The sequence below is a fragment of the Elephantulus edwardii genome, unplaced genomic scaffold, assembly GCF_000299155.1.
Source record: "Elephantulus edwardii isolate Elephantulus edwardi_28Jun2011 unplaced genomic scaffold, EleEdw1.0 scaffold00005, whole genome shotgun sequence".
NCBI lineage: Eukaryota > Metazoa > Chordata > Mammalia > Macroscelidea > Macroscelididae > Elephantulus > Elephantulus edwardii.
The window spans coordinates 27,147,567-27,170,981 of NW_006399755.1; the positions used below are offsets into that span (position 1 = coordinate 27,147,567).

Below are 23,415 nucleotides of genomic sequence, written 5' to 3' on the forward strand. Positions count from 1 at the left end.
TGGACATTGAGCCTCAGTCCATATTGAAGGCTGCAGTCCTTGACCCTCTGCAGTAAGTGGATGAGGTCCTCCTCAGTTTCAGCGAGCAGGGTTGTGTCATCTTAATCCTCAAAATGATGTCTTTAATCTTTATAACTTTTAAAGAGGTTCTCTGAAGCATATTTGACAATATATTTGATTTGTTGGCTGTTTTCCCCCCTATGAGTTTTGATTGTAGATCCAAATAAAATGGAATCCTTGACAACTTCAGTATGCTACCATGATGGTGCTTATTGGTCCAGTGATATGAATTTTGTTTTGTTTATGTTGAGGTGCCATTTATATTGAAGGCTGAAGTCTTTACTCTTCAGCAATATAACGAAGGTGTGACTGATCCAAGCCACTCCGAAGGAATTGGCAAAAATCAAGGCCCCAGGAATTAATGGCATACCAATTGACATATTTCAACAAACATGCTGCCCTGCATGTGCTCACCAAGTTGTGCCAAGAAGCCTGGAGGACAGCCACATGGCCAACTGACTGGAAGAGATCCATATTTGTTCCCTTTCCAAAGAAAGGTGGCCAACAGAGTGTGGAAATTATTGAACAATGTCTTTAATACCCCATACAAGCAAGATTCTGCTGAAAATTACCCAAAACTGTCTGGCACAGTGGATCCACAGAGAACTACCAGATGTGCAGGCTGGGTTTAGAAGAGGCTGTGGTACTAGGGTAACATTATAGCTAATGTTAGATGACTCTTGGCTGAAAGCAGAGAGTTTCAGAGGAATGTCGATCTTTGTTTTATTGACTGTGCAAAGGCACTTGATTGTGTGGATCACAACAAACTGTTGATAACCTTGAGGAGAATGGGTATCCCAGAAAACTTGATTGTGCTTATACAAAAGCTATACTTGGACCAGAAAGCAGTCATCAGAACACAGCAAGGAAACACTGCATGGTTCAAAATCAAGAAGGGTATATTCCAGGGATGTGTCCTATCTCCATACCTTTCAAGCTATATGCAGAACAGATTATCCAGGAGACTGGGCTCTATGAGGAGAAATGTGGCATCAGGATTGGAGGTAGACTCATCAACAACCTGTATTATGTAGATGACACAATCCTGCTTCTTGGAATTGAGTAGGACCTGAAGCCCTTGCTGCTGAAGGTCTAGGACTACAGACTTCAATATGAATTAAAACTCAGCATCAAGAAAACACAGATTTTCACCACTGGGGCCAATGGTGTCATCATGACAGATAGTGAAGAGATTGAGACTGTTAACAGCTTTAGTTTGCTTGCCTCCACATTCAGCACTGTTGTTACCTGCAAGCCAGGAAAACAAAAGATTAATTACATTGGTGAAAGTCTACTGTCAGAGACCTCTCCAGAGTCCTGAAGAGCAACAATGTCAGTCTGGAGTCTAAGGAGCACCTATCCAGGCCATGATAGAAGGAGAAAAGATTGAAATTGTTAACTGTTTCATCTTACTTGGTTCCACAATTAACACCTTTGGTAAGAACAGTCAGGAGATCAGGAGATGTATTACAGTGGGTAAGTCCAATGTCAGAGACCTCAGCAAATTACTGAGGAGTAATGCTGTCAGAGTGAAAACTAAGGTGCACTTCAGCTCATGGTCTTTCCCATCACTTGCTATGCTTCTCAGAGCTGGGCAGTGAATAAGGATGACAGAAGAAGAATTGATACCTTTAAGCTGTGTTGCTTGAGAAGAGTACTGAACTTTCACGGACTGCCAAAAGAAAAGACAAATATGTCTTGGAGAAAGTGCAGCCAGAGTGCTCTTTAATAGCAAGGATGGGAAAGCTGCCTTTCACCTACTTTGGGCATGTTGCTAGGAGAGACTCTTCCTTGGAAAGGAGCATTGTATTTGGAAAGGAGCATTGGTGAAAGATAAAAAGACCATCACCAAGACAGACTGACACAGTAACTACAGCAATGGACTCAAATGTGTCACAAAAGTTGAGGTTGCACAGATTTGTGGAAAAAAAAAAAAGTTGAGGTTGGCACAGAACAGAACAAGATTATGATTTGTTGTTCATAGGGTCGCAGTAAGTCATAATTGACTGAAGGGCATCTCACACAACAACAACAACATGCATGAGAAAGCAGCATAATGAGAAGGAAGACAAAATAACTGTTATCTTTGAATTGGTGAAAAACACTGCATGTATAAGATACTGCTAGAAGAAGACATAAATCTGTAGTGGAAGGAATATAGCCAAAATGCTCCTTGGAGATAAGGATAATAAGACATAGTCTCTCATACTTTGGACATGTTATCAAGGGGCCAGTCCCTGGAGAAGAAATAACATACTTGATAAAAGATAAAAAGAGGAATGATAGTGGAAAAAGAGAAAGGCCTCAACAAGATAGATAGACTGCTTTCATATATGATGGTGAGGGGGGCAGTGTTGTTGTTTTGTTGTATATAGAGAGGACTGCTATAACATGAACAGTCTCGGTGGCCCCAAACAAGTTTTACATTTGAAAACAATGCCCTCCTTGAAATAAAATGTTAAAATAATTCGAATAACACTGTTCAATACAATATGATAGCAATACTGTTTAAGCCCCTGTAGTTGATGCTTTTGATATTTTTCTATTCACTCATTTGGTCATTGTTGTTGATTCAGAACCATCTCAGAGCTGAACCTCTAGCTCGTTTTCAGAGGCCGTCCATAGCACAGGAGGAAACAGCCCATTTTCCTCCTGCAGAGCAGCTAGTGGATTCAGACTGCTTCCCTTTGGGTTGGTATCACAATTCCTCACCATGATATGCATACAAGGAAGTCCAGTGGATACCACTATCATTCAGATATATGCACCAACAACCAGGGCCAAAGAAGAGGAAATAGAGGATTTCTACCAACTTTTACAGTCGGAGATTGATCAAACATGCAATCAGGATGCATTGATAATAATGGGTGACTGGAATGCAAAAGATGGGAACAGAGAAGAAGATTCAGTAGTTGGGAAACATGGACTCGGTGACTGACAGAAATGGAGCTGGAGAGAGAATGATTGAATTTTGCACAATCAATGACTTATTCATAACAAGTATGTTTTAAAGAGACATAAATCCAGGTTATATTCTTGGATTTCACCTGATGGTATGCATAGGAATCAGATCAATTTCATCTGTGGAAAGAACCGCAGGAGAAGCTCAGTATCAGCTGTGAAAACTAGGCCAGGAGCTGATTGTGGAACAGACCACCAACTATTCATATGTAAGCTCAAGCTGGCGCTGAGGAAAATGAAACCAAATCCACGGGAACCAAAATATGACTTTGAGTCTATCCCACCTGAATTTCAGAACCATCTCAGGAACAGGTTTGAGGACTTGAACACTAATGAGCAAAGACCAGATGAGTTGTGGGAGGATATCAAGGGTATCATCCAGGAAGAGTGCAAATGGTCATTGTAAAGACAGAAGAGGAAGAGAAGACCAAAATGGATGTCAGAAGAGACTGAAAATTGCACTGGAGTGCAGAGAAGCCAAAGCAGAAGAAAGAATTCAAGATACTAAATAGTTGAATAGAAGATTTCAAAAGGCAGCACGGGATGACAAAGTAAAATATTACAATGAAATGTGCAAGGAGCTGGAGTCAGAAAATCAAAAGGGCTGAACTTGCTCAGCATTTCTTAAGCTCAAGGAACTGAAGAACAAATTCAAACCTCAAGATGCTATAATCAAGGATGCTTTAGGCAGAATATTAAATGATCCAGGAAGTATTAAAAGAAGATGGAAAGAACCTATAGTGATGAGGGAAGAAGTTCAAGCTGCTTTGAATGAAATGACAAAAAATAAGGCCCCAGGAACAGACGGTATACCAATTGACATATTTCAGCTAACAGATGCTGCCCTGGACATGCTCACCAAGTTGTGTCAAGAAATCTGGAGAACAACCACTTGGCCAACTGACTGGAAGAGATCTATATTTGTTCCCATTCCAAAGAAGGATGACCCAACAGAGTGTGAAAACTATAGAACAATATCGTTGATTACACATGCAAGCAAAATTCTGCTGAAGATTATCCAAAAACTACTGGAACAGCACGTCAGCAGAGAACTGCCAGAAATCCAGGCTGGGTTTAGAAAGGGCTATGGTACTAGGGATATTGTAGTTAATGTTAGATGGATCTTAGCTGAAAGCTAAGAATGGGAATGTCTATCTGTGCTTCATTGATCACTCAAAGGCATTTGACTGTGTGGATCATAGCAAACTGTGGCTGACTCTGAGAAGAATGGGAATTCCAGAACACTTGATCTTGCTAAGTGAAACCTATACTTGGACCAAGAGGCAGTTGTCAGAACAGAGCAAGGAAACACTGCATGGTTCAAAATTGGGAAGGGAGTACACCAGTGTCCTGTCTCCATACCTTGTCAACCTGTATGCAGAACAGATCATCTGGGAGGCTGGGCTCTATGAGGAGGAATGTGGTGTCAGGATTGGTGGAGGATCTATCAACAATCTGCATTATGCAGATGACACAACCCTGCTTGCTGAAACTGAGGAGGACCTGAAGCACTTGCTGCAGAGGGTCAAAGACTGCAGCCTTCAATATGGATTGAGGCTCAATGTCAAGAAGACAAAGATTCTCACCACTGGACGAATTGGCAGCATCAGGTTGGATGGTGAAGATACTGAGATTGTTCACAGCTTTAGTCTGCTTGGCTCCACAATCAACACTCTTGGCACCAGCATCCAGGAAATTAAAAGATGTATTGCGATGGGAAAGTCTGCTGTTAGGGACCTCTCTAAAATACTGAATAACAGTGGTGTCACTCTGGAGACTAAGGTGTGTCTGATACAGGCTATGGTCTTTTCAATCACTTGTTATGCACCATAGAGCTAGACAATGACTAAGGAAGATAGAAGGAGAATTAATGCCTTTGAGCTTTGGTGCTGAAGAAGAGTATTGAGGGTACCATGGACTTTTTAGAAACCAGATTCATCCTGGAGAGGTTTAAATCAGGCTGCTCCTTGGAGGCAAGGATTCTGAGGCTCCGTCTAACATACTTTCGACATGTTGTAAGGAGGGACTGGTCCTTGGAGAGGGACATCATGCTTTGTAGAGTGGAGGAATGGCACAGGAGGGGAAGTCCCTCTGTGAGGTGTATTGATTCAGTGACTGGGGTTATCGGGATGGGTGTATTGGAGACAGTGTGATCTGCACAGGACAGAGCAGAGTTTAGGGCTGTTGTACATAGGGTCGCTATGAGTCGCAAGCGACTCGATGGCACATACCAACAACACAACCACAACTTTGTGGTAGGTGCGCTCCTCAACAATTTGCATTAATTATCCCACATAAACTTCATAGGAATTTTATGAAATGGGCTTTATTATCATCCCATTTCTCAGATGATGAAACAGAGATATTAGTACTTTATTAACTTGTCTATACTCATGTGTTTACTAAAGGGTAAATGGGACATTTAAAATCCATGAGACCAGGTATTCAGCCATTAGATAGTAAATGGTTAAAAGTGAAAATAATTGTCAGTACTCTTCTCAACTTTCCAATACAGGATATGATGTGTGCTTCCTGCTTTAGATACTGTTGTAAAAGAAGAAAAGTTTCACCAGTTGTCCAGCCCTGACAAGTTTAGCCAGTTTCATTTGTCTTTGGCCTGCCAGCCGTGCACAGAGACTCAACTCAGTGTCCACAAATTGACCAAGTGAGTGAAAAAGTCCCTGTTGATCAGGTGAAGGATGCTATTTTTGTCGTGCCTCACGTGACAAGATGGGATACATCTTCAGTGCTTCTAAAATTCCACATCCTAAGTAATCATACCCCTTCCTGGGATACCTATGAATATATAGATATGACACCTTCTGTAAAAACTATTTTGTAAACTTGTAACTGTGGACTTTTCTAAGTAATTGTTTCAGTTCCAGAGTTGTTCCCTTTCTTAGCCATTTAAATGAAACTTCTTTTACTTTCAAATATATGTGTGTTTCTTTAAGTCATACTGAGTATGTACTTGAATGATCCAGTCGAGTAACACCAGACAAACTAACATCAGAATTCTTCCTATTAATTCCTATGCTGTGTTAAAATAAGAAAATAGAAGTTGCCTTAAGTATTCAAAAGAGTTCTGGCGGTCTAGTGTATTATATGTTTTGCTGATCATTTTTAGGTCATTGGTTCAAATCCACCAGTTGCTTCCCTGAAGAAAGATGGGAAGTCTCCTCTTACATCCTTGGAAATCCACGGGAAGGTAACTATGGTCAACATCTATGAGATGGTTGTGAGCTTGGCCTGAATGATCACACCAGGTCATCTAGCTATGTGCAAGAGGCAGTCAGGAAGTACATGATGTACGCTCCCATTATCTTCATCCAGGTTTCATGTAGGTTGAGGAGGAGGATTCCGGAGTTGTTTGGTAAGTATCAAAAATGAAAGATTTTAAGGTAGCTCTTGTGGTTCCAGGAAGAGATTAAAAGATCTTTAAAAGACAGAAGACGAAGAGCAAGACTGCTATCAGAGGAGACAATAAAAATTGCACTGGAGCACTGAGAAGCCAAAACAAAGGAAAGAAATCCTGAAATAAGAGATGAACAGAAGAATTCAAAGGACAACTTTAGAAGACAAACCAAAGAATTATAACAGAATATGCAAAGAGCTGGAGTTGGAGAATAAAAGGGAAGAACTCTCTCACCACCAAAGGACAAATCTAAATCTCAAGTTGCAATACTGAGAGATGCTATGGGCAAACTTTTGAGTGATCCAGAAAGCATCAAAAGAAAATGGAAGGAATACAGAGTCAGTGTATCAAAAAGAATTTGTTGACTCTGTAAAAATGTCATAAAGTTCAATATGAACAAGAGTCAGTGGTAATGAAGGAAGAAGTTCAAGCTCCTCAAAAGGCATTGGCAAAAAAAAATTAGGCCCCAGGAATCAATGGAATACCAAATGACATGTTTTAATTAGCAGATGAAGCCCTGGATGCGCTCACCAGTCTATGCCAGGAAATTTGGAGGGCAGCTGTTTGACTAACTGAATGAAAGACAACCATATTTGTTTCTATTTTCAAGAAAGATGATCCAATAGAATGTGGAGATTATAAAACAGAATCATTAATTATCACAAGGTAGCAAAATACTGAAGATCACTCAAAAATGGCTGGACCAGTATATTGACAAGCTGGGTTTAGAAGAAACCGTGGCATCAGAGATATCATTGCTGATTTCAGCTGGATCCAGGATGAAAGCAGAGAGTATCAGAAAGAAAAAAAATATATCTATTCGTGTTTTATTGACTATGCAAGAGAATTTAACTATGTGGATTATAACTGTGGCTAACTTTAAGAATGGTAATCCCAGAATACTTAATTGTCCTGGCACACAGTTCAAATCTACTCAATGAGAAAAAGATGGGCAATCTCCTCTTGTGCAATTTACTGCCTCTGAAAACCCACCACAGGGGCAGCTTTGAGGTGATTCTGACTTGAAAGCACACAACAACAACTTCTAATTTTCAAAAGGGTCTTTCTCCTAAAGTAACCATTCTTGAGTAAAATACACTAATTAGGTATTAGGTTAACCTGGTATTAGGTTAGTTTATTAGGTATCTAGAAAGGACAGCCTCATGCCAGATCTGGTCAGCAAGTGTATGGATCTCAATTGTGAGTAATTCATAGGAGTTCAGGATCGAAGGTAGTCAAAAATATGTTAGCAGAAGCTTTCCCTCCGTGGCTTTATGTTTTTTAGCCTTCCTTGCCTAATTTTCTAGAGCACTGCACTGCCCTTTAGTTCTCTGATGCTTTTGTAAGGCTTTCACTGCCTAGTTAACTGGTCCTCACACTTATTCTGGTATTTATGATAACAAACTTCAGGTGCAGTCATTTTGACGACAAAAGTTGGGCATGTGTTTGCTCCCTTGTCCTCTCCTCTAATCTAGCCCCGCCCCCTTTCTTCTCTCTCTCTCTCTCTCTCTCTCACTCTTTTTTTGCATTTGAGCTGTTGGTTGGGGGTCAAAAATAGGGGGGGGGGGAATCTCTGAAAATGAAGAAGATTAAAAACTTTAGCTCTTGCCCTTCTCCAGGATCTGGCTTGCAAAATCTCAGGGTCTCTTCAACCCTCCATTGTCCCACATATGAGCCCTCAGGCCTCTGAAGGCAGGAGAGAGCAAAGGCCCATCAGAGGAGTGCTGTACCCAATCAGTTGCTGAGGGCTTGCAGCTGGCTGTGGAAAAGAGAGAGCCACAGGTGACTGACTGCATGAGGCCAGCCTGGTCAGAGCATCAGCAGGAAGCACAGGGGAGGGGAGGAGCTGCGGCAGGTTGCTAAGAACTGGGTTTTCCTCCACTTTCTGTAAAGATCACCCTATCCTTGACCTTAAATTTGTTCAATCACAACACAGAAGGGAGTTCTTTTGTTAACTATCAGTCCTGGGAGTCAAAATAGGTGCATCAAGAGATCAAGTTTTTGAGTTTATCCACTTGAAGGTAAAAGCTTTTGGTCACTAGCCAAGAATGTGAATCCTGGGTGAACTAGAGGAAGAGTATATCCTTGACAAAGGCTAGGAGCTGCAAGCTTTCTGTTCATGTTATAGTTATATATATTAAAAAAATAAAGCCAATTACCAAATTGCAAGAAAGAAAGCTTTTAACGCTGCATTTTTAATTCGGTTGAAATGATAATCTAAAAGGGGGCTAAAGTTATTAAAATATTAAATATATATTACTAAGGAATTTAATGAATATATTCCCTCGTTCTCAATCTTTAGAATAGCAGAATCATCTGGAGGAGGTGGAAAAATACACATCTGGGTCTCATTCCTAGAGTTCCTGATGCAATACTTTTAAGTGGGGCCTAAGAACTTGCATTTCTAGCAAGCTCTCAGATGGTGCTGGCACTGCTGGGCCGTGGATCACATTTTGGTAAAGTCTGGGATGGATTATTATCTTTGAAGGTGCAGAGATTGTAGCCAGTGCAGTCAGTTGCTCCTGAGTCTATTCTGACTTATGGAGACCCCATGTTGTGTCTAAGTGTCCTCTACAGGGTTTGCCATGCTGATTTCAGACAGTAAAGGTAATGCTTTATTACTTGGTAGCTGTTTCATATAAGTACTGACTTAAGGTAGGCATGATGGGAGAGTGATGCTGTGAGTTTGGCACTGTTAACAATTAGATGAAGCCCTACATCACAAAGTTATAGGGACTAGGGAGGAGCAAAAGCCTGGGGAGTCGTAAGAAGAGACTGGGACTGAAGAAGAATTCAAGTGAGAAGGAGAAACTCAATCTGACACAGATCTTACTGTCATGTGAAGTGATTGCTTTATTGAGTTTGATCCCCGAGGTGCTGACAAGAGCTATACCTAAAACAGATGGATAAGGCCCTGAAGGTTTTACAGTATTCCCTTCTGTATTAAATAGCAGAAATGGATAAGTTCTTTGAACTTTCATAATGATACTCATTTTTCCTGACAGTGTATATTAATTGCCAGATGGGAAACTCTTTCTTTTAGGCAAATAAGGCCATAAAGATAAGCTATGACAATTAAATGGCCACATTTATTTTATCAATATGGTTTAGAGTTCAAGGTGGGTATATGTGTACAACAGATTTTCTTCTTCAGAATTCTATGACATGATTGTTGAAGTCTAAATTCATGTGGAAAAAACAAGGTGAAAAAGGATAGAACTCTATCTTTAAAACCAATCTCTATGTTCTATTGGTTAACAAGTTGTTGTTACGTGCCGTCAAGTCGCCTGCGACTCAGTGACCCTATGTACAACAGCTCTAAACCCTGCTCTATCCTGTGCCAACCTCACTGTCTCTGACACACCTACCCCAATTACCCCAGTCACTGAATCAACCATCTTATAAAGGGTCTTCCTCTCCTGTGCTGTCCCTCCACCCTCCCAAGCATGACATCATTCTCCAAGGATTGGCCCCTCCTTGCAACGTGTCCAAAGTATGTCAGATGGAGCTTCAGAATCCTTGCCTCTAAGGAGCAGCCTTGTCTCACCCTCTCTAGGATGAACTTGTTTGTTCTTCTAGCAGTCTTTCGTATATTCAATACTCTTCTCCAACACCACAGTTCAAAGGCATCAATTTTCTATCCTCCCTAGTTGTTGTCTAGTTCTCTAATGATTGCAAAGACTATGACTTGTATCAGGTGCACCTTAGTCTCCAGAGTGACACCATTGCTCTTCAGTACTTTGGAGAGGCCCTAACACAGACTTTCCCATCACAATACATCTTTTTTAAATTTTTTTAAAATTATTTTTGTGTGAGTGTACCATCAAATCAGATCTGACTGGTACAGGAGGAGATTGTCCCTCCTTTTCTGGCAGAGCATCTGGTGGATTCGAACCGTGTGCCTCTGGGATTGTAGTTGCAGCTCCTTACCACTAGGCCACCAGAGCTCCCCTTACATCTTTTAATTTCCTACCTGCTGGTGCCAAGAGTGTTGACTGTGGAGCCAAGCAAACTAACAATCTCAATCTCTTCACCATCCATCCTGATGCTGCCAATTGCCCCAGTGGTGAGAATCTTTGTCTTCTTAATATTGAGCCTCAGTCTATATTGAAGACTGCAGTCCTTGACCTTCTGCAGCACGCGCTTCAGGTCCTCCTCAGTTTCAGTAAGCAGGGTTGTGATGCTTTGGGCAGAATATTAAATAATACAGGAAGTATTAAAAAAAGATAGAAAAAGTACATAGAGTCATTGTACTGAAAGAAATTGGCAGACACAGAAGAATTTAATGAAACAACACATGAGCAAGAGCCTATGGTAATGAAGGAAGAAGTTCAAGCTGTTTTGAAGGCATTAGCAAAAAATAAGACCCTAGGAATAGGTGGTATACCAATTGACATATTTCAACTAACATGCCCTAGATGTACTCACCAAGTTATGTCAAAAATCTGGAGGACAACCAGTTGGCCAACTGGCTGGAAGAGATCTGTATTTGTTCCTATTCTAAAGAAAGGTGATCCAACAGAGTGTGGAAATTACCAAACAATATCATTGATATCACATACAAGCAAGATTTTGCTGAAGATTATCCAAAAATGACTGGAATAGCACATCAATTGAGAACTGCCAGAAGTGCAGGCTGGGTTTAGAAGGGATCATGGTACTAGGGATATTGTAGCTAATGTTAGATGGATCTTGGCTGAAAGCAAGGAGTACCAGAGGAATGTATATCTGTGTTTCATTGACTATGCAAAGGCATTTGACTGTGTAGATCATAACAAACTATGGCTGACTCTGAGGAGAATGGGAATACCAGACACTTGATCATGCTAATGAGAAACCTATACTTAGATTAGAAAGCAGTCGTTAGAACAGAGCAAGGAAATACTGCATGGTTCAAAATTGGGAAGGGTGTACGACAGGGATGTGTCCTATCTCCAGACCTTTTCAACCTATATGTGGAACAGATTATCCAGGAGGCTGTGCTCTATGAGAAGAGTGGCATCAGGATTGGAGGAAGATTCATCAACAACCTGCATTATGCAGATGACAGAAACCTGCTTGCTGAAACTGAGGTTGTAACATGATTATTTAATATATCATTTTCACTCTAAAAATGAACATCTTTCATATATATGTATATGCATATCGATTACGAAGTCATTGGTTTTCTTCTTCCCCTTTGGTCTCAGCCAAAGAATGCTACTTTAAACTACTTTAAAAGCATTATAGAAGAAATTTCTGTGAAACAGTAGTAATTATGATTGATTATGATATGAATTATGATTTCTCTATGATATGTCAGTTATTGTTGGTGGTGTTGTTAAGTGTCATTGAGTCACAGATGACTCATAGTGACCCTCTAAATGAAAGACCTGAACAACTGTGTAACTTTCAATTAGGAAAAATATTATTAAAATTCCCAAAAATGTCCATGATACTAATATTCAAGAAATAATGTTTTACAGTAAACATTTTTAATAAACAGCAGCATAAAATAATCAGTGTTTAATATCATCTCTTGTGTGTGTAATACAAATGCACATATCCTCAATATAAAATAGCCTTTTGATATTACAATTCCATGCTTATCTATTTGAAATGCCCATAGTAACAAATCAAACATTAAGTAATACAGTGATTAAATGCATGCAGGTGAAAATAAAGAAAGACATGATAGGGCAAGATATTTGAATATTGCCATTATATATTTAAAGTTAATTTCTATCAAGTTAAAACAAAGAAAACAAGGAAACAAACCAGATATAAAAACGTAGTGATATATTTCCACTTCTGTGATATAAACCAGAAACATAGTTTTGTGCAAAAATAAGAAAAGGAAGGAAAAAAGATTTGAAAATAAAGCCATCTTACAAAACATTGTCAACAAAGCAAAAGATGTTTTTCAGTTGGTGGGAAAAAATACTATTTTAATACAAAAGGGTCTGTGTTATGTAGTATCACAGTACCAGTATAAAATACATCGTTACAAGTGGTTTAGAAATTTAATTGTTCATTATGATTTCTGTAAATATAGAATGTTTAAAAAATAAATGTTGCAGTTCTTTATAAAGCGTGAACTTCAATTAATCTTTTTAACCATGAAAATGTTTTGTTTTTTTCCAGGGTAGCTATTTTAATGGCTCATGGAATGCTAAATTCCCTTTAAGGGACTCTTAGAAAAGTTCAGATTCACTGAAATTTTGTTTACTTAAAGTAATAAATATTCTTGGAAAATAATTGATTGTCATATGATATACAAAATTGTGGTTTGAAGCTAAATCATTAAACAGTTGCATAGCAACAAAAGGATACAAATATTCTCCTCTACCTAAAGTTAAGAAATGTATCTTCTGAATCAGCTTATTTATGCCACAAAAATATGTCTGAATTTATCTCTCAATTAATTTGGGTACAATCAGTTCTATGAGTTCACAGTACTTATACAGCCTTATTTGTTATTTGCAGACACAGTATTCAGAGAAATTGAAACACATTTTGGTAAATGTATTTCCTTTATTTCTCATCTTAATTACACATGTAAAAGAAACGGACACATTAGTGGGTTTCTAAATCTTACATTCTCCTCATCAAATGTAATTTTCCAGGAATTACTTCACATTCTCTACGTTCTAAGTCTCTTTTATCAGTTAACTGAAAATGAGACTTTGAAACAATGATTTTAGAAATAGTTTTTGAAACAGAGAAAATCAAATCAAGAGATCCTTTCTACATAGAACTTGAAACTGTAAGACCTCTAGACTTGGCCAAAGATGGCTGTCAGGTACATGCCATGAGATATTTGGTACCTCCTCCGGAATAAGGCAAACATGACTTTGTTTCTATCACCAGTTTCAGCAATTCAATTTTGGGTCATCTTTGAGGTGAGATCTTAACACAAATGATGGCAAATGTGCTTCTAAAAAGTGTGCGGCAACGTGTTAATAATGATTTTATTTTATTATATGGTAATACTCTTCAAAACAATTAATAATCTTTGGATACCAGCTAATGCTATGTAGATATAGTATTGTACTTCTTGAAACTGGAATAAAATCTGTGAACATTTCTAGCACAGAAAGAAAAGTGGAAGACATTTTAACTAGGGCTTTGTATCACAGGGTTACCTATGCCTCTCAAGTCCACTGAAGGGAAATGACCCTCCGAGTTGAACAAGCCCTCAGGCAGGAGCTTGGAGGGCGGGTGTGCTCTGCTGTACCATCACCTATTTTTCAGTGTTAGTGCAAGGACACGGCTGTGGAGGCAGTCTTTGCGGGAATCCTTATTTTTTTCCACCAAGGATGCTGATCCAGTCTGGGCGAGGGGGAGGGCATAATTTTCCTGACTGCTCCCTCTGGGGTCTCACTCCTAACGCAGCAAAGTGAACTAATCAACCAGCGATGAATCCCAGCATCCACATCTGGTCTTCTTTTGGTCCATGGCCCTGTAGTATTTCAAGGGCTTGAGTGAGCACACTGTGAAAAAAAGGAAAATGTGGAACCTGCCTTTCTGACCAGAAGAGGAGGTTCACAAAAAGGCACACTCTGCACCTTCCCCACAGAAGCCCCAGTGGGTAGAGGAAGGCTTCTGGGATCCTGGACATGTGTTGTATGGCTCATGCTCTTCCATATGGGATCTCAAATTTGGGATAACGTTTCCTCATTTATTCTGAACATCACTTCTAGATAAACATGCATACAGTCTTAAAAGGAATCAGTACCATTTCTGAACATCTGTCCTGAAGAAAAGACAGCAGGTAGACAAATGCCATGATATATACATTTTACGGAGAGACCAGTCATGGGTGACTGAGGGCAGATACACAGAGCACCACTGACTTTCTTTCTTCTTTATTAATTAATCAATCACAAGGCTCTTTTCCTCTTTACCAGTTTGCAGTTTTAAGTCGTCAAAACTGTACATACCAATACCAGTGCTGTGCCACTTGGAATGGAGACCCCATAACGCTTTTGCTCTGGGTGTGTCTACCCATTGTGCTAAGACACAGTTAAACTTCACAGAAGATACCTGTTGTAATGTCTGCTAAGTGAGAACCTTCCATAACTAAAATAACAAAACAAAACAAAACAAAACAAAACCCAACACAACAAACCCTCCATTTGAATAGAAATCTTTTCTAAGGCTTTCGAGATTGTCCTGTATACCACAATTACAAAAGTTGTGCATTTTAAAGTTCTGCAGAAATCATAGACTCGGTGTGCCCATGAATGTTGGAGTCTCCCAGCAAAGAGGACTGCTTCGAGTCTACTTTGTAGGGTTTTTGAGCTTTGTTGCCAAAAACGGTGATGCCCATTCCAGCGGGGTGGTTTGGAATAGACATGTGGGGTAGTAAAGGGATATTTGCTTCCTGATTGGATCCTGAGGAGGGCAGGCTGGTCACATGGCCAGTGCTGGTCGACCCACTGGCACTGCTTGGAGACCGACTCTTGGGTGGAGGGCAGTGCTGAATGACTCTGGGGGGCCCTGCTGGCTGGTAGTGGGCCGCTGGGAAGGCGGCGTATCCAGGAGGTATCGGGTATCCATTGATGGGGAGAAAGCGCTGGTTCTGAGGTATGGGCGGGCCAATGAACCCAGCAATCTGGCCCTGTGGCGGAATACCCTGGCCCGGGAACATGTAATTGGGGTACCTGGGGTTACTGAGATTGCTCACTGGACTGGCACTAAGGGAGGTTGTCTGCGTGGTGGCATTTCCCCCAGAAGGCGTCGTGGAGCTGGTATGGCTCGAGAGGCCCTCCCAGGAGCGAAGCCGGACGTGGATATCTTTAAATCTCGGTCTCCTGGAAGGAATCTCGTTCCAACACTCGGTCATAAGACTGTACACTCTGGGAGGGCAGTCTTCAGAGCACGGCAAGAGCTGTCGCTTCCTCACCATGTCAATCACTTCCTGGTTGCTGAATCCATAATATGGCTGGAGGCCAAAACTGAAAATCTCCCACAAAACCACCCCAAAAGACCAGATATCGGAATCGGAAGAAAATTTGCCGTACATGATGGCTTCAGGGGGCATCCAGCGAATGGGCAGCAAAGACTTGCTTTGCACCCTGTAATAATCAGCTGAGTATATCTCTCTGGAAAGCCCAAGGTCTGAGATCTTCACATGAAGTTGCTCTCCAATTAAAATGTTGCGAGCTGCGAGGTCCTTGTGGACAAAGAAGTGACTGGACAAGTATTCCATGCCGGCGGCAATCTGGATTGCAATGTGCAGAAAATCTCCATGGTCCAAGCTGGATTTGACAGTCCCGTCTTCATCACTGCTACAGCCAACATCAGAATGTGGGGATCGCATGATGAGGAATTCATGGAGATCCCCCTGGTTCATGTACTCAAAAAGCATACACACAGGTTGTTCCTGAGTGACAGCCCCCAGAAGGCAGACAATATTGGGGTGGTGCAGCTCAGCCATTAGGGAGGCTTCTTGTTGGAATTCTGTCCATTGCTGAGGGTTGTTATAATCTTTCAAGGTCTTGATGGCAACCAGCTGAGCGTGGTCCATGCCTGGGAGATAGAGATGGCCTTTGTAGATTTTTCCAAAGGCACATTCACCCAATTCTTCCATGAAGCGCACAGCAGACAGAGGCAGCTCTTTAGCCTTGCTCTGTACAAAAGAAAGAAAAAGTATGGTTTAAAACATTTCTAAAGGCAAGAGACCTCGGACTCTGTGAAGAAAAGTAGAGGTAAACATATAGAGGAAAGGTCTAAAAATCAGATTCTATAAGATCTCGTCATCAGTTTGTGGTTGCAACGTTGTGGAAGTAACATGCCGACATCCTAACTCTTCCCTAACTCAACAATCTCTGCCCCTATGGCTTCCTGCTGTGTCTTAAAGTCTTTCTACTCAGTGTGGTCTCCAGATCAGCAGTGCAGCATCAGTACCCCCCAGTGCTTATTAAAATGTGGGCCCTTCCTTCATAACTGCCACCCAAACAGATATATATGCGCACCTATGTTTTTTGTTTGTTTTTTGTTTTTTGTTTTGCTTTGTTCACAATAGCAAAGAGGTGGAAACAATCCTTGTGTCCATCAACAAATGAATGGACAGAGAAGCTCTGGTATATTCACACAATGGAATACTATGCAGCATTGAAAAATAAGGAACTCATGTAATATTACACAAAATGAGTGACCCTAGAGGACATTATACTGAGTGAAATATCTCAGTCACAAAAAGACAAATACTGAATAAAGCCACTGTTATAAAAGAGGACTGACAAAGGGGTTACGGGGATACTGAGAAAGATGGGATAAATACTGTATAGTGCATTGAAACAGATGAGTGCGAGAACTGTTTAAAAGGGATATATGATTAGATATTATTGTTATGACAGGAGTACAGAATGAAGGTAGCATAGTGGAATGGACTTGGGGGTGGAGGGATTGAATAACAAAGAATTTTTTCTTTTACTTTTGAAAAGAAAAGCAAATGGGGGAGGGAGGAGTGGGCAGGGAGAAAAGTACAACAATGAATGACTGAAAATCCAAAGTCTCTGTAAACGTTCATTAAAATAAATTTCAAAACAAAACAAAAAACAAAACGTGGGCCCTCCAGCTTGCTCCAGACTGGCTGAATCAGAATGTGCACTTTACAAGACCCAGGTGATCTTGGCGCACACTGAGTTTGAGAAACACTGTGCAGAGGACACCGCTTTACTTCTCAGCCTGGCACCTTATTTGAGATCTGTTTCTAATCTACTTCCATGACATACAACAGCATCATTTTAATTATCCTCATTGTTGTGACCAAGCACCATGTATATTCTTGTGTCAAAATCTACCAGATGCTCCATGGTAAAGTTAGGGAAGTCCTATTCTTTGCAATACAAGTGTTGCTGACCTAGTGAGTAAGAGTTGCACTGCCAGGTGGTTCAAATCCACCAAGTGGCTCCACAGGAGAACCACAGTTAATCTCCACTTATGTGATTTATAGCCTCTGAAAACTCTCTGGAGGGTCAGTTATGAGTTGGTACCAACTTGATAGCACACAAAAATAACAATAACATTCATTATGATATTGTTTATAACAGCAAGTTAAAAAACAAAATAACATACATTTATAGGAGATGGATGGATTATGGTGGGTCTAGAGACTAAGGTGCGCCTAATCCAGGCCATGCTCTTCGCAATGATTTGCTATGAATCAGAGAAAATATTGAAGGATGACAGAAGAGGAAGCAATGTCTTTGAGTTGTGGTGCTGGAGAAGAGTATTGAACATACCATGGACTGCCAAAAGAATAAATAAGTGTGTTTGTAGAGAGGGTGAAGCTAAGTTGCTCCTTGGAGGCAAGGATTTTGAAGCTCCGTCTCAGTTTCCAGGAGGGACCACTCCTTGGAGAAGGACATCATGCTTGGAAGGGTGGAGGGACAGCGCAGGAGAGGAAGATCCTGCATGAGACGGATTGACACAGTGGGATAATGGGGGTAGGTGTGTCAGAGACATTGAGATTGGCTCAAGATACGGCAGGGTTTAGAGCTATTGTACACAGGGTCACATGAGGTGCCAGTGACTCAACAACACATAGCACAATGACAGTACACAAAATAGTATACAGTTATAAAAATGAAGACATTTTCTTTATACCAATATAGCCAAATCATAAAAATATTATTGCTAAGTTAACAAGAAAAAGCAAAGAACAGTTAATGTACCTTTACGTAAAATAGAAAAAGAAAGAATATATTTATAATTTGTTTCATATGCATAAAGAAACTCTAAAAGGAAATTCCAAAAGCAAACAACAGTAGTTGATGGAAAGAGTAGGAGTCCCTCAGTGGTGCAAAAGGTTAATGGAGTCACAGTTGCCAAACAGATGGTTAGAAGTTCAAGTTCATCCAGGAGAACTTTGGAAGAAAGACTTGGAGATCTGCTTTTGAAATATCTGCCAGTGAAAGTTCTATCAGGTAAGTTCTCCCATTACACACACATCATGTCATGAGTTGAATTGGCTCCTAGCAAACTAGTTTTACTGCATGGGCTGGGGATTTTGGAAGAGTGGAACATGTAGAGTAGAATTAGGAGGAGAGACCAAATGTGGGAGGTTTTATACTTCATGCTTTTCACCCAGAAAAGTTTTTTAAACTATGTAAATGTATTCACAATTCTGAAAATGAAATAATTATATATAAAAGTCCAAGATAAATTTTTCTGTATGACTGAATCAGGATTATTGTTTCCTATAATCACAGGTCCATCAACTATTTTTTTTTTTTGCTTCCAGGGACTAGATTCCTTCTGGAGTAAATAGAGATCTGTTGGAAGAAGAATGTAGTTCTGTATGTGGTGGTGAGAAACCTTACGTTTTCCTTCTGTAACACTTCAGTGACTTTAGACTTGCTGGCTAGAGTCATTTAAGGCAATTTTTTTTCCTATGTGACACTAAGATTGGAGATTTCCATTAGGACATTTTCCTAATGATGTAAGTGAATCTAATTTATATCCAGTTTATATAATCCATACCCAAATAATGGAGCACAGTAGGGATTACTTAAAGACTTTAACAGGAATTCAGTGATAGAAAAGAAACTGAGTCATAAACATCTTTTGAAAGAAAATACTAATTAAGAATGAAACCTAGCAGATATTAGATGGTTAAAAGAGAAATTAAGATCACTAGTGGTGTAATCTGTGATGTATCTGGCTGCTAACCCAAAGATTGGCTGTTCAAAACCAGCTGCCGCTCCAGTGGAGAAAGACAGGCAGGCTCCTTACAAGGATTTACAGCCTCAGAAACCTGATGGAGATGCTCTCTGAATTAGGAGTGGATTTTTCTTATAAAGAGGCACTAGGAGATTATCCGCTCCCTGCTGATTTAACAAACTGTCCCTTCTTTCTCTCTCCGTGCAGTCTAGTTGGATACATAGCAACTCTCCATCATGTTTCTGAGGCTGTAAATTATAAAGGGAGGCGATTACTCGTGTTTTTCCTAAGGAGTTGCTGGTGGACTTGAGACATTTTGGTGATCAGTGCAGCTCACTCTTTCTCACACCATCACAACAACATGCTACTGGCCATGCAATCAGGTCTCTCTCCCTCCCTTCACTTCCTTCCTGTCTATTTGGAATGGACTCATTGCTGACATTCCAGTGCATTTTTGGAAGTTGTAAATTGCATGGGAAGAGATTGCCCATTGCCCCATACAGCCTCGGGTTAGCAGCACAACCACCCACCAGACCTCCCTTAGGCAAAACCCAAAACCAAAACAGTTGAAACTGAGTCAACCCCAACACATAATGACTACATGTTGTTGTTGTTATGTGCCGTCGAGTCGTTTACGACTCATAGCGACCCTATGTACAACAGCCCTAAACCCTGCTCTATCCTGCGCCAACCGCACCACCTCTGACACACCCATCCCGATTACTCCAGTCACTGAATCAATCCACCTCATAGAGGGTCTTCCCCTCCTGCGCTGTCCCTCTACTCTACCCAGCAATGACTACATAGGTACTGGAATATTATAATTTTGCTCTGTATTATTTTCCAATGGGTGATTTTTCACAAGCAGGTCACCAGGCCTTTCTTCTGTGGTGCCTTCAGTTAGACTTGAACTGCCAACCCTTTGTTTAGGCAGACCTTTGTTAATGATTTTCACCATGTAGGAACTCCAACCCCTAGGCAGTGTGGTGTAATTCAAACTGTGTGAAACTTAAATTCATAAAACTCCAGCTTGTAACTTGGCTATGCTGTTTTCTCTCAAGTTTCTATAAATACTTGTATCACACATTTATTCATCACTGTTGAGCTGGCTCTGAGGGAACTGACCCTCCAGTGGGTTTTCAGAGCCTGTAAATCTCATCTTTCTCCCACAATGCTGCTTGTGGATTCTAACTGCCTGTCCTTGGCTTGGTGGTACAACTCCTTATCCACTAGACTATCAGAGCTTCCAGTGCTTGGTGCTTACTAGGCAAGACACTGTTCTAAGCACTTACTAAATCTGAGCTCACTAAATACCCTGTGGGATAATTAGCTGAGTGACCTGAGCTGAGTCTCTTAACTTTTCTCAATCTTTGTTTTCATGTCCTTGAAATAATATCTAGGTTGGATGGTTGCAGGTGGGATTCAATGAAACCATATGCGTATATAATTTTCATCTAATGAATGCTCTTTACATTACTGTTATTATCTTTATTAGAGAAATTATAGAAGTGACATAAAGCACATAAATGGAATTTCTTGAGTGTCTCCTACAATATCTTCTAATTTTTTAAAGAATAAAAAGTGACACATTTCTGTTAATCCTTTTCTATTCTCTTGCAGTTGTTAGTGTTCGTTTGTTTGGTTTTTTGTTAAAAAAAGCCAAAAAACTAATTTTAAAAAAATATGACTTAGGGAGCTTTGGTTGCTTAGTGGCAGAAGCTGTGCTGCAATCCTGAAGGTGAGCAGTTCGAATCCACCAGATGCTCTACTGGAGGAGAGACCAGTCAGATCTAATTCGACGGTACACAACAACAGCAACAAAATAAACAAATGACTGTATTTTTTTGGATACTGATGCTAGGTTTGAATTTGAGAGGCCTCATAACTGAAGAAGGTGAATAGAGGTGGAGAACAGTGGATGGTAGCAGGTGGAAAGGAAGTGAGCAGGCCAAACTTCAGGGGATTGGAAGAGAAGACAGCACCTTGGCACTGGCCTGACACACACCCCCGGAGCTTAGCAGCTAAGAAGGCCTGCAGTATTTTCCTACACTGAAGTAAGCAAATGTGTTCTCATATTTGATTTTGGAAGAACTTTTACATTTTACAAATGGAGAAAAAGGCTTAAACAAAGTATCAAGAATTTTCAGGAGAGCCAAAAGGCGCTGCACTTGGATCTGCAAGGCCTTCTGCTTTGGGGAACACCATTTTGTTAGAAACCAGAGAAGTCCATTGGGCGGCAAGCCCAGGTTGAAGCAGAAAGTCTCCCGAGGCTGCGTTTGAGGCCTGACACCTTGCAGGGCTATGAGCTCAGCCTGCAGTGAGGGGCTACCCTGGAACTAAAGGAACTAAAAGTGTCTCCCTGTTTGGACCCATGAAAGGGAGTCTAGGTTAACTTCAAATATGCCTTGTAATATTTTTCCAGGACCTGCTTGCCCACCTTCCAACATCTCCAATGCCCTGCAGGAGGGAGGGTTAGCTCCCCAAAGCCAGTCAAACTGTATGTTGGGTTTGCATTAGAAAGAAGCACAGGGAACACCTGAGATGGCAGATTTCACCAAAGCTTTCCTTCAACCACCTGTGCAGCACAGAAATGCCCAGAAAAGTTAAAAAAGAAAAAAAAAAAAGAAGAAACAAAACTGTGTGGTGCTTGGTTCCAGGGGAACAATTTGCAGAGTGATTTGCATTTTTAAAATGCTCATGTTACTTGGTACAAATGAGTCTTAACTATAGACTCATTTTCAAATTTTACATAAACCCTGAACTAGTTAAAAAATCATAAAAGCCCTTAAAGAAGCAGTCAGTAGACTGTACGGTGACGGCAGGAAATTAGCTGTATTGTTGAGGAACAGATGGTTTACATTATACAAACCCTTTAGGCTAAACTTGTTTAGGTCTGGCATATTGTAAATTATATTTTAGTAATGAAAGTGAAATGACCTCTGCCTGACCTCAAGTGGGGTTCGTCTGTTTGAACCAATGTAGTGGAAAACTATGAAAGAAAATGAAGTCATAAAGTTTTGGCAGTTCAATTTTGGCTCATTTCAAGTTAAGGGGTTATAAATCTGTTTAGTTTTTGTTTGACAAGTATTTGTCATACAGGGATGTACAAAATGTAAAGAAGTGTAAAATACACATAAGGCATCGTGCCAAAGTAAACCAAGTACAAAGGAAAACTGGACTGGATAGGGTCCCTTGCTCCTATCTCTCTATCACTCCCTCCATTAGTTGAATGACAAGATGGGCCCGGTTTATTATATGCTGTAAGGCAATTAAGTACCTTAAAACTGAAACAGGCTTTCAGTTTAAATGTTAACATTTTTACCTCTCAAAGTAAACACACATCTGTCCCAGTACAGTTTTTAAAACTATATAATCTGGGCAGGCAGGATAAAAATCAAAGCTGAGGCAATTGATACATTATTCTAAGATCTGATTGTACTTCTTGGAACGTTTTGATAGTCAACTGTAGTAGATTCTTTCAAATATGAGGTGTTTGGGGAGGGCCAGGGGTAGCAAGATAAATTAAAGTTGTTGTTGTTGATGTCGCTACACTTTGTCTGTCAAAACTGCTGATAGGGAGGCCAGGCTGATGGTAATGACTTCTTTTACTGAGTGATGCAATCTAAGAGGGATGTCTGAGCCTTTTAGATCTATTAATGAAAAGCAATGAACCAATGAAGCCCTGAATGAATGAAGCCATCAATGAAGCCAGTCAAAACTCAAACTCACTGGTATCAAGTCAGAACTGACTCATAGCTGACCTTCCAGCAGGGGAGGGGTGGTGGTGGTTCAGAGGCTGTAAATCACAGAGGAGAATCTGCTCCTCTTCCTCCTATAGAGCTGATGGTGGATTTGAAGTGCTGAGAGGAAGATGCCACCTCTGGGTGAGCAGTGTAACTCCTTAGAGACTGCCACCAAGCACCAAAAGTGCCTTAATAATTTTTTAAAGTTTTATCTTATTAATTTTAATGAATGTTTACAGAGATTTTAAATTTCCATTCATTCACTGTTGCATTTTTATCCCTGCCCTCCCCCACCCCAGTTTGCTCTTATCTTTGAAACGTAAAAGAAAAATTCTTTTATTGGTATACAATCCCTCACCCCCACGCCCCGCCCCTGCCCAGTACACTCCACAATGCACTATTCTGGACTCTTTATCATGACCATAATACCCGATCATATGTCACTTTTAAACTGTTCTCTCCCTCATCTGTTTCAATGAAGTATACATACATTTATTCAATTTTTCTCAGCCTCACCCAGACCCTGATATCAGTCCCATTCTACAACAGTGACACTAAGGAGTATTCGTCCTTTTGTGACCGAGA

General features: G+C 40.4%; 1 protein-coding gene across 1 annotated transcript in view; it reads right to left on the reverse strand.

Moving 5' to 3' along the window:
• Positions 1 to 14,621: 14,621 nt before the first annotated feature.
• Positions 14,622 to 23,415, reverse strand: part of ROR1 (receptor tyrosine kinase-like orphan receptor 1) — a 255,286-nt gene continuing 246,492 nt past the window's right edge. The window contains exon 9 of the mRNA XM_006879844.1: positions 14,622 to 16,049. Coding sequence (XP_006879906.1) covers positions 14,622 to 16,049 — 1,428 coding nt within the window. The remainder of the gene's footprint in view (positions 16,050 to 23,415) is intronic.